Source organism: Fringilla coelebs, assembly GCF_963513975.1.
Source record: "Fringilla coelebs genome assembly, chromosome: 2".
Lineage (NCBI taxonomy): Eukaryota > Metazoa > Chordata > Aves > Passeriformes > Fringillidae > Fringilla > Fringilla coelebs.
Genome location: NC_140029.1, coordinates 102472858 through 102492429, shown reverse-complemented (window position 1 = coordinate 102492429; position 19572 = coordinate 102472858). Strand labels below are relative to the sequence as shown.

At 41.4% G+C, this 19572-nt stretch overlaps 1 protein-coding gene across 1 annotated transcript in view; it reads right to left on the bottom strand.

Annotated features, from left to right (window-relative positions):
* APP (amyloid beta precursor protein) overlaps window positions 1-19572 on the bottom strand; it is a 193833-nt gene that overhangs the window by 81149 nt on the left and 93112 nt on the right. The window contains exons 4-5 of the mRNA XM_084201337.1: window positions 5580-5692; window positions 3989-4182 (exon numbers count right to left, since the gene is read on the bottom strand). Of these exons, the coding sequence (XP_084057463.1) occupies window positions 3989-4182; window positions 5580-5692 (307 nt within the window). The remainder of the gene's footprint in view (window positions 1-3988; window positions 4183-5579; window positions 5693-19572) is intronic.

The following is a 19572-nucleotide window of genomic DNA, read 5'->3' as shown; positions in this document are numbered from 1 at the left end:
GCAGCCCCCCACCCCCTGCCTGACATCCTGCCAGCCCAGCTTGCTGCTTCCGAGTGTCCTGCTGAGGCAGTGGGACCAACTGCCCCAGGGAGTTTACAAAGCAAAAGCTTCTCTTCCATCCGTCTCAGGCAAGCCACCACTACCGTGTGCTCCCTGAGCTGTGCCACAGCCCCCGCCTGCAGCCGCGGGGGAATCAGCACACCCACCCTGCCCACCGGGAGCCACCAGCACCCCTGCCAGCTCTGACCATCACTACCCCAAAGAGGAAAGTGACTGCAGCCAAGAAGGCTCTCACTGGGTTGCTGGTTCTGTTTGCTGTTAATGCTGTAGTTGTTATTGTTGTTTATTAGCTTTTATTATATATACTGATAAAAAACTGTTATTCCTATTCTCATATCCTTGCCTGAGAGCCTCCTTAATTTCAAAAATTATAATAATTAGAAAAGAAGTGGTTTACATTTTCCATTTCAAGGGAGGCTCTTGCCTTCCTTACAGATACTTGTCTTTCAAGCCAAAACAGTAGAGAAAACCTGGAAGTTTCCAGCTTGGCCATCACTCCTAAAGATGTTCAGCTTTGGACATCAAGGACACGAAAGCTTCCAGCTAGTTCCCACACACAGGCAGGAGGGCCACCAGGCTGTGCTGAGCTGCAAGAGCAGCCAGAGCTTGCAGGTCACTTGACTGAGCTGTAGCTATTCAGGGAAAGAGTCTGCAGTTATACTGGAAGTCAGCACCTACATCTGACTGTCCCTCAGGCAGAGTTCAAGGTAAATTTTAATTAAAGGTGATGATAGCAACAAGGAACTCCACTGCTGAGAAATGCTTGTGACCTCTTTGTCAAAGTTAAAAACTATTTCAGGATGAGCATGACAAGACAATTTAAAAAGCACAGGGGGATCCTGCCTCTTGGCCTCATGAATAAAATGGGTACACACATCACCAAAACACACCCTCCAACCTTCCTCCAAGTACTGCCAACAAGCCACAGCAAGCAAGTCACATCTTTTTATATCCAGACCCAAGTGGTGGTCAGATATTGGGTGGGAAGGACACCCAACTGTGAGGCACTGCAGCCCAAGCTACCTCCACATCCCCTCTAACAGTGTTGCTACAACATGCAGCTGAGCTTTTTTTCTCCCTGTGGAGAAGAAAGCACCCTTGACAAAGCAAAAAAAAAAAATACTGAGCCTCAGGGACAACTGTTGGAGGTGAAAACACAACAGTCTGAAATAGGGCATTTATTAACCAAATGGCTGCAATGTGCTTTCCCCTACACACTGAGAACCACAAATGCAAATATTTTAAGATTTAAATCTGATAGCTTGACATATAAAATAAATGTAAAATCTCAAAATAGATCACCCACATTTGTTAGAATCTGCTCTGTCATATTTTTGAGAAACAAGAATATAATCATCTGCTTTTCAGCTTGTTACCTCCACCCCAAACATGTCACCTTCACTTTGACTTGAGTACCCATGTAAGGTGACAAATGTAGACTTGAGTAAGCACTTTAAACAGACATGCTTTAATAGCAGAGAATATTGGCAATTTAGCATTAGCAAAGTGCTTTCCTACCTTACATTTCCTTTCTCCTTCACAATCAGTTTAGGACTAAGGCATATATGTATTGATAGCCACACAAACATATGCTCAGATATGAATAAATATACACACACAAAATATTTGAATTACCACATACTGCTATGTAATAATTTCTTTTTAATATATACATATATATATAGCTAAAATTCAAGAGTATTTCTAGCTGCAATACACACAGCTTAAATGTACTTGGCTTAAGAGGCAGCAAGAAATGAGTGAGTCATTCTAAAAGAACTACCAATTACTTGGCTCTTCATCTGCAGATGAAGGACAAGTGCCCCATAGAAGGGCACTTTCATTTTCCTTTTGCAAGCACTTCTATGGGAGGGGAGGGCAAAAAAAAAAACCCAAAACAGTATTTGCTTGGAATTTCAGAAATGGACTGAAATGCAATTACAGCTCCCATTCCTAGAGAAGACAAAATTTATGAAGTTACTCTTGAACTCAACTCTTCAGATATTAAACTGCCTTATGTAGAAAAAATGGACTACAACAGTAAATTTAATGTTCAGTGAAAAACACAAAAAGGACAGAAATGCAGCAGATATTTGCCTTACGAACAAGAACTCTATAACCCTGTAAGCTCTTTTATTTAAAATAATTTTGGTATCTTTGATCCTGTATGTATAAGACATGTACTTTATATATAGGTGTGTACATATATAATAAATATGTTACCTATATATTTAATAGATATTTAAGATAGATTGATAGGATAGATCTATCTTGTGTGAATAATGTTTATATAATGAAAAAACCAAACATTTCCATTAGAAAACAGTCTGCACTCATTTCTTAGAATGAGAGAACATTTAAACACCCAATCAAAATCTAAATTACATATACAGAAATGGCACAGCAAAAGCCCAAAAGCTGATTTACAAATCCTACTGAAAGGGTTATAAATAGTGACACTGATAGCTGTTAGAAGTACAAATCAGAAGAAAGTCCAAAGATATCAATATGGAATATACAAAGTTTTTTGATGTAGGCTTTTGAATCAAACAGTCTGACCATTCACTCCTGTGTATGACAGAAAACTGGAAATTACCATTGGGAAGTATTTATTTTAAACTCATTCCATTATTCACAAAGGACTCTACCTTGCAACACTTACCAATGCTTTGTCAGGAAAGATTTAATTGCCCACCATTATATATGTTCTCATTATTCTAGGTCTTAATGCCCCCTCATTGCATCACATTACAGCAATTCAGTCTCTGTCCTTCATCTCTGTACTATTCTTTGAATTGTTTCCATCTAGATTACTAGCAAGTCCAAACATAACACAATTCAGACCTATTAACTTTCTGCACTATTCACATAATTTAGTCCCCATTTATTTTCTGGGTACTCCTTGAAACCACTTGCAATCAGCCCCAAGTTTAAGATTTTGTGCATTATTTGTACAAAAAAAGAAGTAGAAACACTGCATTAGCACAGTATGAAGTGATGAAAGCCTGGGGAGCACAAACAGAATTTGAACATTGATCTTAGTTTGTGAAGAAAGCCATCTTTGCAAGTTCCTGGCATCCAGTTGCAAGGACATGACTTGTGGTACTCTGCTCTTCCAATTGCTCTCTGACAGGCTCAGGAGAGTGATGTGAAAAGGCACCAGACCACTCAGTTACCACTCAGTGTTGCAACACAGTTATAACCCCTTTCTGGCTCAAAATTAAACCTATGTGCACAGGGGATGGGAAGGGTAAGGACAGGGATGGTATCTTTTCACCCATCACTGCCTTGCAAAGGAAAGCTCCATGTTCCTTCTCAACAGCAGCAAATTAACAAGTCAGTCAAAGGCTAGATACTAAAGCACATTTTCTTTGAGATCATGTTTAGAAACTAACTGTCAGCAGAAAAATATTCTTATGGCAATAACAATATAATATATTGTTATTATATATCTATATCTATATCTATATCTATATCTATATCTATATCATCTATATCTATATAATAATAATTAGCACACAGCTAATGCCTATTATGAATGAAGGCCACTGGTTATGTTGGCTGATACCTGCTGCAGTACCCCGGACTGCACAGGAAGCATCTTAGGAGTACACCATTTGTCATTTATTTGTAAAAAATAATATGAATTTAGGCATTTTTGTTATAAATATGGCAATAATTCTCGCTGAAGAAATTATAAAGGCACTAGAAAGAGTGCCTTAAAAGTGTATCTTTTAACAATAACCTTTACTGCAGAAAGCTAAAAATAAAAGGAGTAGAACACCGATGCTTTCAACCACTGTAAATGCAAGTTCATGTATAAGGCACAAAGACTCTTCTATAGACTCTTCTAAAAGACTCTGCCAAGGTCTTTTAGACAGATTTTTGGCATTTTAATAACAAGTTGAAGGGTACAAAGTCACTGTACCTTCCATCTGCATAGTCTGCATCTGCACCTCCCCACCAGACATCTGAATCATCATCTTCAGCATCAGCTGAGTCAAGATTGTCACTTTCCTCTGCTAAGGGGCAGCAGACAAACTCCACACCACGAAACTTGTCAATTCCACAGGGCAGCAGCATGCCATAGTCGTGCAGATTCATGCTCTTCTCACTACAGGACTGAAGAAAAGAGGGGAAAAAAAAGCAGCAACAATATTGGCATGGAGGAAGACTAAAAAATCTCACAGACCTTGGAAAATATGAAGGGACTAACACACTGCCCTAGGAAGTTAAAGCTGGTGAACTGCATCATCTCTGAAATTTGAAACACGATTTAGGAAGATCACACTTGTATCCACTACTTTACTGTAAGCAGCTCCCTACCCATGTCCACTGCAAGCAACAAGCTCTCCTATCAATCTTACCCAGAAGAAAATCTTCCTGTCTAAAATCCTCACAGGCTCTGCCTCATAAACAGAAAACGTGATGACAGAATAATTATTTGATGTGTTAATCCCAATCCTGCTATTGAAAACTTTGCCTCAAGGTAAATCAACATTTGAAATACCTCTTACATTGGAAACACGCTGTGTCTGGTCTGACACCTCTGCCAGTACAGCACCTCCTACCCTTGTATGGAAAACAGTCAGTTGGGTATAATTATACCTTAAAGATATTCTGATGTATGACAGATGAAAAAAGGAAAATGGTTCAGTGTTGCACAGTGATGATGTCCTTCCAGGCCATTGACATTTCAAGTTTGCAAGTAGTCAAAATGAACTAGAATTCCTTTGTGTGCAGGTTGGTGCCTTACATGTTTTATTTAAGTATAATTCAAACAAGAACTGAAAGTCTGAAAAGCTGCTGATCCCATTTCAAATTTCATCTCCAGAAGGTGGAACAACGTACAAACTAAGAGGTTCCAAAAATAAACCAGCAATGAGAAATCCTCACCAGAAACTCATCTCAGTTTTTATTCCTAAATCTCTCTATGTAGGGGAAAAAACTCCAAAACTCATCAGCAATTGTAACACAAAGTTTATTTCTATTTTCAGTAAAGCACTGTTAAATTGTAAAAACTCTGTGCCTGCAAAATGCCTGTGGCAAGTCCTTGTTGGATCAGCTCTCCTACCCTTTTCTCCTGAATTTCACATAGTGCACTCCCTGAGGCCTGTTTGATCTCTGTGGGCATCTGGCATACCAATATCCACTATAAATACTGGATATCCACCAGGGATAATGATTCAAGGTAAATCCTAGGCATTTAATTCCAGTGCAAACACAGGAAAATGGAGGAAGCAGAAAGCACAGTGAGTTTGTGAGTGAGTCTGAAGAAAAAAATAGCGCTATGAAAGAGGGCCAGTGTTCAAAGGTCAAGGTAAGTATTCAGTCATGGTCTCTCTTGTGCTCTGACTCCCATTTCCTACCTTACAAAAAATCCCAAAATGCTTCTCACTCAAACATTTGAAAGTATTGCTTTTTGTTTTCCATGTCGCTGCTATATTTTAAATCATCCTCAGAAGAGTGACAAAACTTTAAAGAAGGAAGGCAGGAAATTTTAAGACAGACGAATGTACCTCTTTAGCAACAGTATGCCAATGCAGGTGAGTTTCACACACATCCATTCTTTCCTGGTGAAGGAACTTGCACTTGTCTGGCACCAGAAGAGCATCACTCACAAACTCGCCCACTGGAAGGGAAAAGAAAAAAAATGAACACGCAAGAAATATTACTTTTACTTCCAACATCTCATCCTATTAAACCTCTAGCTACTCCTAGCAGCTTTTGTGAACGAGTGGCAGGTTTGCAGAGAATGGAACAGTTTCTAGATGGTGCTTCAAATTATGACCATCTTTCAACTTGCCATTGGAAAGGAGCTCCAGCCTTTGATTTCATATATATTTGTTTATGAAAACCTCAGCATAATAAAACTTGCAGGACCCATTGCAGATTTGTGTGGTGCAACATGAAGTCAGGAGTTGGCAGGTCTAATTCCAGGAAGGGAACTAGAGGGCCAGGGAGGGACAACTATGTTTTGCATCTTCATAGCAGTAGGGAAAGGGTATGAAGTGTTCTGAAATACTTTGGTGCTCTACATAAAACAAATTACACTATCACCTTGTTTCAAAGCATTTGAGAATATTTCCATTGATACAGTGCTAACATCAACACAGTCAGCTCAGTTATTTTTGCTTCTGCAGCCTCTTCATTGCATCCTCATTTCATCAGCCAGATGAATTCATGTTAGCCCAGAAGGCTGATAAGCAAGTAGAGCTTATCAGCCAAGAAACAAGATGATTCATCATCACCAGAATATCTGGTCAGATCAAACTGGGTGAAGAGTCTTTTTTCCCAAGGACATAACTGACCAAAGAGATTCTTTCATATTCAACAGCAGAACAAAAACTTACATGCTTATGAAATGAACACTGCTCACAGCATCTGTAGTCAGAAACTCAGGTGCTAGGTAACATGATTTATTAGACTAAAATCACTGTAATTCTGTAGAATTCTGATGTTGCAATTAAATAACCCCAAACCCTCTCAAAGATATTTTTTAAAGGGAAAAGTACATAGTATTTTAGAGAAGTGTATATACTGAACATATACTGGATTGTGAAAGCACATGACTCAGTTGGCATAAATCAGTTCCCTAAAGCCCACTTGTCTACAGCCTACAAAAAACTACAGTCTGTGTTATATGAAAGAATCAGGATGGTCCAATGGCTATTAGGATGCAATAACAGGTTAATTGATCAAAATGAAATGACTACAAGTTTACTGTTGAGTAGAGTCATTTCAGGAAGCTGATGAAGTGGCCCTTAAGGCTTACAATTAAAAAGTCAGTTTAAAAAATAACCAACACCCAATGCATAGGAAAAAGGCAGAATTCAACAAACAAACCTTTGCTATATACCACCCCAAGATGTGTATTTCACAGTAAATTCCTCGCTGTATTTCAGTGCCTTTGATCTGAAGCCCTGAAGTCAATTAGTCAACTAGGAAATAGTAACTAGTTTCTGTAACTTACTTAGTTAACTAGGGGGAAAAATGTTATTTTTATGCTTCCCTAGCACACCCTAAGGACTGCAAATTAACAGAAGCATTTTCTAGAGGCGTCCAAAATTACCTTGCAAAAATGGTAACCCTAAATACAAAATCTGCATTTTCATTTAACAAAGTCTCAGTTCCCAGCAGTGTCACACACAAATCCTGCAGTGAAAGTCACATAAATTTGCAGCTTTTTGGAGACCAGCCTGGCACATACCTGAACTTTCTCAGGACAAAAGTAATTGGCAACTATTAATGCTTTAATTTAGCCAAGTGCCTGAGCGGTGGATAAGCACACAGAGGCCTTGCTGAAGACTCAAGGATATGATGATTTCATGCAGAACTGCAGTGTCCTGCCCTGGGGAGGAATAACCCTGGGCACCATCACAGGCTGGGGGCCAAACTGCTGAAGAGCAGCTCTGTGAGAAGGACCTGGGGGTCCTGGTGGACAACAAACTTTCCCGAAGCCAACAGTGCCCTGGGGACCAAGGAGGCCAATGGGATCCTGGGATGCATTGGGAATAGCATTGTCAGCAAGTCAAAGGAGGTGATCCTGCTCCTCTACTCAGCCCTGGTGAGGTACATCTGGAGTGCTGTGTCCAGTTTTGGGCTCCTCAGTCCAAAAGAGACAGGGAGCTCCTGGAGTGGGTCCAGTGGAGGTTACAGAGATGATGAAGGGATGGAGCTTCTCTCTTATGAGGAAAGGCTGAGGGAGCTGGGGCTGTTCAGCCTCGAAAAGAGACAAGGGAGAGGGAACTTCATCAGTGTCAGTCAGTGTCTGCAGGGAGGGGTCAGAGCAGGGACCAGGCTCTGCTCAGTGGGGGCCAGCAATGGGACAAGAGGCCAAAGGAAGAAACGGATGCACAGGAAGTTCCACCTGAACAAGAGGAAGAAATTCTTGCCTGAGTGACCAGGCACTGGAACAGATCACACAGAGAGGGTGTGGAGTCTCCCTGACTAGAGATATTCCAGAACCCCATGGATGCAATCCTGTGCCATGTGCTCTGGGATGATCCTGCTTGAGCAGGGAGTTTGAACCAGATGGCCCACTGTGGTCCCTTCTAACCTGACCCACTCCATGATACTGTGAACAGTAACACAATCAGATGTACCACTGAGTTACATCCACCAAATGGAAGAGGGAAAGCTGTATGCCCAAAGTTCTGGGCAAGGCAGATTGGGCTGCAGTGTCATTAAACGTATGCATGAGTATGCAATAATTTAAAATAAAGCACATTAATTTTTGAGCATAGAATTATATCAACCAACTCCTAACAATACACTACAGAAATAGTAGATGTTCAGATGTCAGTGAAGATACAGTGTTAGATTTGATTAGCACACAGAAAATGTGCATTGCTTTATAGAATCATATTGCTTGAAAATAAGGCAACAGCATCCTCACACTAACCCAAATTCTCATTTCAGATGAGGCTCCATGTTGCAAACAACTACTGAATTTCACAGAAATAAACAATTGATTGGAACAAGCCCTCCTCTGTCTTTTGGAAGGAACAGAGGACCTGGGGAGAAGGATGGCTGCTCATGGCAATACTCCTTCAATATACAGAATTATAGTAAATTAGGTGTGTGAACATCTAGGCAATAGCAATCACTTGCAACTTTACATGTGGTTTCTATTGCCTTCAATTCTATTTTTATTACAAATAAAATTTAATTCTATCCATTATTTAGACTTGCACAGAGCTAATATTCTAGAAACCTTTTTCATTCCTTTCACAATAATTACTACAGAAGTTTTAATGCAAAGCTTTAAACTTCTGTTCTATTTCTTGGGGATTTTAAAAAATATATTAATGCTCAAGTAGCAGTTTGACAAACTCGACTGAAGTAATTTGACAACTGCAATATTTAATTTGCTTGGAGTAATCTAAAAGAAACACAAATCCATCAGAAAAAAACACTTCTAGCACTTTAGGCTTGCAGGCAAGCTTCTACCTATATTGTCCCTGTACTTGTTTAACTTTCAGTTATGCTGAGTCATAAGATTTCTAGGATTTTTCGCTTTTTTGAGTGAGTAACCCACAGATTACACTGGGAAAACAAGCACACACGAAGGGAGAGCAATCCTGCACATCCAAAGAGAGGCTCTAAAAATAAAGAAAAACTGTAATACTACTTTTCTTTGCCAGTACATACCACGACAGAGCTATGCAATACTACATTTCTTTGACTGATGGAGCAACCCAGACACAAGTGCTGGTTTTAGTTTCTACTATAAAGTGATGGGATTGCCAAATTCAACTCCAATATTATTTTTAATTCCAACACAGCAATATAGTGACTTTGCATCATATTGGGCCGGTCCCCAACACCCAGCCTGCTTTGCTTAAGCAGGATAAGCACTTCCCTAGGTGGCAGCACTGCCTTAAAAGCCTCCCTGGCCCCAAGCTGTCCCCTTGTCCTGACACCTTGCCCCTATCCCCCAGCAAGTCAGGGCAAACCCTGACAGGACCATGGATGGGGGGCTTGCAAAATTCGTGCCAACCACAAAGCATTGGTATCATTACCACCAACAACACTACCTCTGTCTGCCTTATATTTATCACTACTTTACAGTACTTTTCTGCCTTCTTCAGCATCTCTTGTATTTTGATTACAGCTGGAAATATGTCCTGTGTAGAGGTACTCTAATAATAAACCATGATGGCACCATTTTTCTGTTGAGTTTATAAATCCATACATCCACTCAGGTTATCCAACACGCCAGTGTATCAGCTACTTGTGTTCCAGTAACTGCTCACCCACTTTTGCAGGGAAGGACTGGTTAAAACCAGACCCTGCTGGCTTATGGGTGTCTGGCCATCTGGAGAAAACAGCCCTAAGGGGGAATTCTGAGTAGAGGTTGTGTTACCACATTAAAACTCACCATCATGTGCCCATCATTCATTTAGCTGAAGGCTGCCAACATCCTGCTCAACATCCTACAAATTGCTTCTTGCTTAACTTTCCATTTTTAACTGCACATTGCCACAACATGTATTGTGTCAATATAGGAAGTCACATTTTAATTTAATTTTAGAATATCATCTTTGCCCCCATAATGCCAGTAACCTCCCTCCAGTTGTCCATTGTGTTTGTAGCAGACTTCTTTTTTTGCCCCATACACGTATATCACAACAGGTTACCAGCTCACATTGTTCAAAACCAGTTTTGCCTGACGTTATAATGCCACATTTTAATATTTAACAACTTTATTTCAGTCAAGGACGTTCCATCATCTGAAAAATACTCTTGAAACAACAACAGATTTTTTGCTGTAAGACCAGAAGTTCTGGTCCAGAAATTTCATTTTTCAACACAGTAAATACTAAGAATATCATTAAGAATCAACCTCTAACAAAAGAACTGGAATTATAGTGAAGGCTACCGTTCACACAATCTTTAAAATCTTCTGTCTTGGTTTAAAAGACAGATGCCTGCCAAGAAAGGCAGGAACGTTGCTGGGATGGAAAACATGAGCCCCTTCTCTCCAAATTATTATGACTTTGAAATTACAGGGCTACCAGGCAAAGACATGGGAAAAGGAATAACAGCTCGTTACTAGCTGTTATGTATAACAAGACAAACAAACAGCAGCAATGGCAGCAACAAGAAACAAACCCAGAAACCCAGTAAAGAATAAAACAATAAAGAATAAAACAATAAACAATAAAACCCCTTCTCTCAGCAGTCGAGCGCTTTCCCCTTGGGTGCAGTTCCGCTCACGGCCGGCAGGGGCGCTGGTGGCTCCCGGCCAGGCAGGGCCGGTGCGGTGATTCCCACGCACCTGCAGGGGGCGCTGTGGGGCGGGCTTGGCCGCCCTGTGCACGGCAATGGCAGCGCCAGCAGAGGGAGGGCAAGGAAAGGGCCTTCCTTTACAGGGAAAGGGGCTTCCTTCCCAAGGAAAGGGCCTTCCTTTCCAGGGAAAAGGGCCTTCCTTCCCAAGGAAAGGGCCTTCCTTTACAGGGAAAGGGGCTTCCTTCCCAAGGAAAGGGCCTTCCTTTCCAGGGAAAAGGGCCTTCCTTTCCAGGGAAAAGGCCTTCCTTTCCAGGGAAAAAGGGCTTCCTTTCCAGGGAAAAAGGGCCTTCCTTCCCAAGGAAAGGCACTTCCTTTCCAGGGAAAGGGGCTTCCTTCTTTTCCAAGGAAAGGGCCTTCGTTCCCAAGGAAAGGGCCTTCCTTCCTTTCCAGGGAAAGGGCCTTCCTTCCTTCCCAAGGAAAGGGCCTTCCTTCCTTCCCAAGGAAAGGGCCTTCCTTCCTTTCCAGGCAAAGGGCCTTCCTTCGCAAGCTCACAGGCAGCAGCCGTCCCGGGGCCGCTCCGGGTGGCAGAATGGACTACAGCAGAACCTCGGAGCAGCCGGCTGGAACAGCAGAGGCGAACGCAGCCAGGGTGCCAAAACAAAGCGCAGCAAAGTCTGCAAAGCTGTGACAGGAGCTGGGGCTCTGGGAGAACACGGAGGAGATGGAGTTAAAGCGTGGCAAAAAGCCCAAAGCAGCAGCAGGAAACAGCAGAGCTGGGCAATGGCAGACAGGCTCCGCATGCAGCTGGGAGACGCTTCCTCCAGAGAGAGGGAGGGAGTCGGGCTCCTGTTCCCGGTGAGGCCGGGGGTCGGAAAGGTCCCGGTTCAGCAGCTGCTCCTGCCAGCAAAGCCTCACCCAGAAGTGGTGAAGGACAGAAAGTCTGCAGTGGCAGGGAATGCCCTGGGCAGCAGCAGTCTGTCACCAAAACCACAACTGTCTCCACTCCGATACAGAGAGACAAACAGGGAGAGGGGACTGAGCCCAACCCCTGACCCCCAGCCAAAATCTCATGGTATCTCTGCACTTTCCAATAGACAACCCCCCAGCTACCAAGCTCACTCCTCAGCTCACTCCTGCAGCCAACTGCACCATCTCCCCCGTGGCAACATCTTTTTTCTCTTAAGTACTCTTTGTTGCCATCTCTTAAGCAACAAATGGGAGAAAAATTCTGAGAGAAAAAAAAGGAAAAAATCCTGACCTCCAACATCTTCTCTAGGAAGAAAAAGGCTCAGGAAGTCCACATGTTCCTAACAAGATGATTGCCCTATCTGTGTAATGGAAGACATCAAAGCAAAATAGTGCAAAAAAAAAAAAAGCACAGTGTGAGACATGGTCCTGATCATCCTGATCAGCAGATTTTCCAGCCAGTCCATAAACTAAATGAAATGTGAAGATCCCACCAACACTGAAGAGAAAAAAAGCAAAGATGATAAAGGTAGTAAAAGAAAATCCATTACAAAACCAAGCACCTTCTAGCAGATGGCTGGGCTCCAAACCAAAAAGTAAGCATGTTCAGAGAAGTACTTTCAAACAAAGCCTGTGTTAAATTTTCCATCAAGAGACAGTGCACATGCTGAGGGTCTGGGGCTCAAGGCTTCATTTTCATGTTACCAATGAGAACAAAGGCCTTGCTAAAACAAATTTACAGGCTCAAGTGCCTGCACAGGACATATTTGAGAACATTCAGAGAAATGTGTCACTTCCCTTTGTATAGATTATTCAGAGCCATCCCACACTTGGCATGATGCCAACCAAGGGACAGATCAACCCCTTTCCTGTGTTGCTCTGCCCTGCTCCCCAGCTCCAACACCTCTGCCACCTCTTGTGCTCACACAGCCACATTTCTTTAGTATCTATTATGTTATGCACACAGTATTACATCTATTTAAGCAGATATGTAGCTCTAGGAATTTTTATTGTTTCATGTTTACCTAAATCTTTATGTTTTCTCATTTATAACATTGTAATTAAAAGTAAGCTGCAATCTGCACGAGAGAGCAAGCCAAATGCACTGGCCTGAAGTTCAAGGAAACAATGCTTTCTTGAAAATTTTCTTTTCTTCAGAAGTCCAGAAAAGCAGAGAAGATGCAAAGCACCTAGATGCTTTAAAAAATTTTCAGTAAAATGGTTTAGTAAGCACAATTATCTAGCAATAAAATGAACCAGCCATAGTGCTCTTCACTGTATTAGACTTGGTACCTATAGATGAAGAGGCTGTGCCAGTCAAAATGTGATTTGAAGGAGTTTGCTGCTGTGCCCAGCCCCCGGCATGGCTGTTCCTTGAACTTGGGCATGACACATGTTAAACCATGCACCTAAAGATCTTCATTCTAGTTTGAAGGACTTAAACAGCCTATAGTATATAAGGGATTTGTAGAGATCTTCAATTTCAAATTTAATTTTGAATGGAAGTTACAGGCCTCTCCCTAAAACCCACCCATCAGCCAACATGAATGCAAGGTAGCGCTGATAAACTGTGTGTGCCCCAGCAGCCTGAAACATCTATATTTTTCTGATGAGAAGCAGACTAACTCCTGCCCATAACACTGCCTCCAAAAACAGCTCTGTAGCAAAACTGTTCCTACTCCCTCAGTTTATCTGTAGCCTATAATATGAATTTCAGTTAGAGACCCACAGCATTGCAGACAGACAGCAATGCAGACCTGAATTGGAAAGGTAGGAGCAGAAGTGACAGCATCACCTGCACATCCACCTCTGGTGCACGAAGTGGGAATAGCTGCAACTCTTCTGTCCTCCAGAGGCTTGGCCAAAACTCTGTTGGTGAAACAGCAAGGCCAAAGGCCTACAAACTGAATCCTGACTTGAGCTGACAGAAGCCATGAGAAAGCTGATAGCTCTTTGTGAGAAGAGAGTTCTGCAGCCGTGAAAAACAACTTGTTTTCCTTGAGAAAAACTTTAAGACTGTGGAAAACAACCAGCTTTCCCTGAGAAAAAACTCTAGGACTGTGATAAACACTAGCCACCTGTATAAACTGTTTCTACACTGTTAGATAGGAAAATGAAAACCATCTCTCACAAACAACTTTTTCTGCACATACACACCAGGGAGTTTGAGTGATCGATTAATACAGGGTAACAACTCGTTACTGACCAACTGGGGATAGACAGGCGATGTTCTTTAAAAACCTTATAAATAGAGACATGCAAAATAAACTGGGATCAATCTTTTTCTTCTTTGCACCCTAAAAGCGTGTCCTGCATCTTTCATTAGAGTGCCACAGTGACACAAAACCAACACTGATTTCAATATTTCAACCCTTCAAACTTAAAGTACCAAGATTTTTTTCCCATAACTTGAGTTTGGGGGGACGGGAGTGCTATTGTTCTGTTCCTTAGCAAGCATAGTATCAACCCATCACACATAGCAAAAAATACACTCTGATACAACAATCTCAAGCAAAATGCCTTCATTGTTCTAGGCTACAAAAGGCAATTATTTGGGATGAGCAAAGCCCTCTTATTAGATTAAGAATTGACTGATAATTCTAATTGTACTATACATTATCATCATGATGCTCTTAGAATGGTGCTATGAAATCATGGCAGTTAAGGTACTTTCCACAAACACTGAGATGGCACACAACATGCAACACTTGGGACACAAGATCAAGGTAAAGGGAACCCTTCTGGAATGGACTCATATCTACCTATGCACCACAAGGAGCTTCAGTGATGATATATCACATGATTTACTGTGATTTTTGGCAAGTCCAAATACCTCACACAGAACTGTTAGAGTCAAAGGACTAAAATCCTGTAGGTACAATCCATCAAAGTACATTTGACTGCACAAAAACAATTAACTATCTATGTAGAAATATACATATAATTATTTGTGGTGCATACCATGTCTTCATTTTCATAGGATACCATACATTAAAAAAGGTTCTTTCTCAAACCTTCTTCCTCCTTTCTCTGTAGCTCTTCCCTCAGAGATATAAATGGAATTTCAGCTCATTTTGCTATTTTGTTGCCTGACTGAATTTTCTGATATAATTGTCTTACTTCCCAGATAGAACAGAAGATCAGATTTGATGCATTACACCATGAGCAGATATATGTGTTTACATGCAAGAAGATTCAAATGCACATCACCACACACTGGCATCTTTATAAACAAAGCAAATAAACATTCTTCAAAAGTCCACAGCACCTCAACAGTTTATTGCAACTTTAAGTTCATTTACTTCTCTCATGTTTTTTACTTGTTTCCTAAATCTTCGAGGAAAAATTTTGCTGTGAGTTCAGTAAGATGCCTTTTCTGTCCTTTTCTTGCTCAGTAATGCAATATGAAAGAGCTGTGCTAAAGCCCATTACCATCATGCCACATGGATCCCTGCTCCTGTGCCACCTTCCTTCAAGGCCTACAAAGTAAAAAAACACCATCCCAGAAGTTATCAGTTGACCAGCAGCAAAGGTCACCTTAAAAAAGGCTTCCTGAGGGATTTTCCCTTCAGTTTTCTTCCTCTAGGTACCCACCACTCATGCTAGCAAACTTGCTGGCCCTGCACCACAAATCAAGAGTTTGCCTCTCAAACACCATTTACCAAAAGCAGACTGCAAAATTCACCTTGGGAAGATAACAAATTTCTGGACTGAGTTCCTCTCCCTTCTAATTCCTTGGCACATGTTATATCTGCAATGCTTGTCCCACAAATGAGAATTTGTTGCAGGCACAACCCCTTCCCTTACAATTACATAATCCTGCCTAATTTATTGGAATTCTTGAGTTAGAAAACAGCAGGAATAATGAAGTCTGGATAGCCTGACTCCATCCTGCCTCAGTCACAGAGCTTTTACATGATTGTGCTCAAGTAAAATCCTTTTATTCTCCTCCCACACTGCGCTTAATTGCTTAATGCTTCTTCCCTTCTCTTTCTACAGCCCCAGCAGACTCTTTAGATCCACTTTTTCCTTTCCACTCCATTATGGCAGTAATTCTGCTTGACAAATCTGTAAGAGAACATGCTCAGCTGCTTTGGAAGGCTGCTGAACACACTGGTGACTGAAGCATTGCTGCTTACAGTGGTAAAAAAGATTATAAAGTGAAGGATGCCATGAGTAGATGCTTGCTGCAGAGTAATTGGTAGCAAGTTTTGCTGTTTTTTCAAGTAGGAAGGTTGGTTTTTTTGAGATTCCAGGTCCCACCCTAAACTGACAACAACAGGTCTGGCTAAAACAGGTGTACTGCAGTGCTATAAATAAAGCCAGCCATAAAAAGTTGGAAGGTGCTGAAAGCCAAGATAAGTTAGAAAAGACTGCTTGAGCCAGAATAAGAGGGAATTACTGGGCTACTCAAATGGGAGGGCAGAATAACCAAATAACTACTGGAAATTATTTCATCTTCAGAAAAGTCAGTAAAATTCACATAAAGGAATAAGCCTGAAAAAAGAACAGTACTGGAAAACTCTAAGGAACAGATCTAAAATATGAAAGGCTTAATGTGAAGATTTTGTGAAGATTTACTACAATTTTGTCAAGAACCCTGGACAGAATTCTGGCCACAACCCAGCAGGAAAAAAAAAAAATCCAGGAGGAATACAGGACAGTGGTACCTTCAAAGATAACAGCACTTTTACTTGAAACAAACCATGTGCCCTCAGAGGCTGCTTACACAGTGCTGCCTAAGAGATGCAGTTCTATCTCTGCCATTACATGCCACTGCCATTCTGTTTGCAAAGCATCCTGTCTCTTTATAGCTTTGTACAGCAAGGTGTAGTAAATGAAACACAGAAATGTTCCTTAAAACACTGACCACCTCAGCCTGGAAAGGAAGTGCCAGGCCTAAGAGATAAGAGTAACTTGACCTCCATGTCCCTGAAAATGGTCATGAAAAAAAACCCCTGGAATATTCATAAATATTTCTCATCCTCCAAAACAGGTAGAATTCTTTTTCTTCCACAATGAAGTGCACATGTCCCTCTCAAGTACTTAGGGAGACATGCAGGGTGCAAGAAATAGGAAACAAAAGGGAAAAGAACCGAACAATTTCTGAACCACACGTCGTATCTTGAGGACTTCCTATATCCAAAATGGTGCAGAAGATTCCAGATATTTGGGTATGCTCCTTTCAGCAAGGTCAGATTTTTCTAGACTTATCCTCCTTTTTCAGACAATGCTTTAATACAGAGCAATTCCCCGTCATCCAGTGTATAAATCTACCCAATGCCTTTTGTTCTCGACATCTACTTCTTTTCATAGTGCTTAGCTAACAAAAGCCATCATCGAGCACGTCCCAGGACCTCAAAGTCACTACCTGCTGAGTCAGCCAGGTAGAACAAAGTATAAGAACATGGACACAAAAGGTATTTGGGGGCACTGGCTGCAAGACAGGTTGTCTAGCTTTCAAAGACAGGTGTCTGCTAGGGAAGGCAGGAGCCTCCCTTGGAATGGAGAATGTAAACCCCCTCCCTCTGAATTGTTATCAGTTTGAAATTAAGGGCCTCTCAGGCAAAGATATGAGGATAGGAATAACAGTTCTTTACTAGTATTGTATAACAAGGCAAACAAACAACAATTATGGCATTAACAACAAGCAGAAACAAGAAGCCCGTGACAGCCTTCTCAGCCGAGATGGGAAGGGATGGAGGAGAGGCTTTGCTTCACAAAACCCTGGGGCAGTTGAACCCGGTGCCCCTGCAGGACTGTAAGGAGCACCAAGCTGGAACAGCAGAAATGAGCAAAAATCCCAGGCTGGTGGGCAAGATGCATCAGAAGCTCCGCGGTGGTAGCTGGAACTGCGGGACCTCCCGGCAGGGCAAGGTGGTGCAGGGTTATAGGATAGAGAAATCCGGAGCAGTGCCAAAGGAGCGGCGGGGGCGGGACAGCAGCGGCCCAGCTCCCAACAGGGCAAGAAAGAAACCAAACCCCCGATGCAGGTTTTCTTCTAAAGAAACACATTTCCCAAGTACCCCTGCACTAGAGGTCAAAAGTACCATCGGGACTCACCAAGCCAGGAAGGCAAAAGAGGAGAAAACAGGAATGTCATACTTATGGGTGCTGCATGTAGTCTTAGTAAAGGACCAGCTATTACCTCAAGAAAGGACCTACTACAGAAAAATTACATCTATAATGTCACTGTTAGGTTGGACATGACATACACACATGTGATCAGGGTCCAAGAAGAAAAAAGTTTTTATTTTACGTGTTCTCCAGCTTATATACCCTTAACAAAGCGTGATCTCAAGTCATTAACTACATCACAATAACTTATTATATTCGTTAGTGCAAAGCAATTAGCGTCAATGTAACTGGCAAAAGTTTTACAGAAATTCCATAAGGCACGTACACACATCTACTTAGGCACGTAGTCTAGCTTGCAAAAATTCTCATGTATCTTTTCTAATCTGTTTCCATGCTGATGGCCTTGTCTTCTTCCTTGCTATGGATACACTCGAAAATCATCAACTGTTATTTCTTCTATTGACTCAGCTCTGCTTGCAGGCCAGCTGTCAAGCCCCTCCATACTATACACCACTGAAAGTCTTTATGCTAGCATCATCAGTCTAGTGTTGAGATACTGTTAATTTAAAAAAACCCCATGGATACTAAAAAAAAGCCTCAAGTGGTGCATAAAATAAAAAATTATTTTGCAGAAATGCATTCTCTTAATCCTTTTCAGGCTCTTCTTTTATATAAAGTAGCACTTTGGGTTTTTTCTGATCTATTTTGCATCTCAAAATATTAATTTCCTCCTAAGTTGTAGTCTTCCAACTTTACTGAGATTCCCTTTATTCCCTGTACTTGTGTACTTTAGTTTTCTTCCAATTACATATTTTTTCATGACTGATGAGCTCCTGTACAGTTCTGTCAGGCAGGACAATAAATAGCAGAGCATGGCATGACTCAAGTTAGGGGAAAATTGAAGAGCCTACTTGCACATGCTAACTCTATAACAGGAAAGGAATCAGATTATTCAAGGCACACTTCTCTGTACTCAGTGAGTTTTTAATAGAGTCGGTTTCCACAAGTGTCAAGGCTGAACAAAAGCAGCAGCTTTTAAAAAACAGAAACATTTCTAAGAACCTTTACAGAAATTATTAACAAAACTGTATACCATGATTTAATAAAGATGACTGATACTGCATGACCCATTTTAGTGCCCTTCCTTATACTTAAATATAAACACTAAATAAAACTTAGTGGTATTTCTAAAGAGCAGATACATTCCAAACCTTCAGGAATCTTGTATTTGTGAATGTCTCCCGCCCCCAGCTGTCTTCAGGTTTTCAAAAGCTGGAATTGTGTCTGAATTTCAGAACATATTAGGCTTTACAAATGCTACCAAATGCACTAATTTTAGTACTCCAGCTATTGACATCACTTTCTGTTGCTGCTAAGCTGCACAATGAGTTGCACACCAGCTGTCAGTGTTCCTGCTGCCCCTCTCACAGCAGGCAGCACACGTGTTTTGCAGCAAGACCTGCAAATGCAAATCTCCAAGCAGTTTAAAATTTTGTGCCATCCCTCTGGCTGAAGGGATACTTAATGCACTTCACTATGTAAGATGTACTTGGCAAATGGGCTCTGAAATGACAACAACATCCAGTGAGAAGCAATTTGGATTAATGAATTCTTTAATATCTTATGTATTCCTACCAGAGACTTGCTAAAGACACCAATCAAATGGAAAGATGGCATAAAGACTAAATGCTTGGGAATAATTCAGTACAACTGGGACCAGTAATCCTGCTGTGT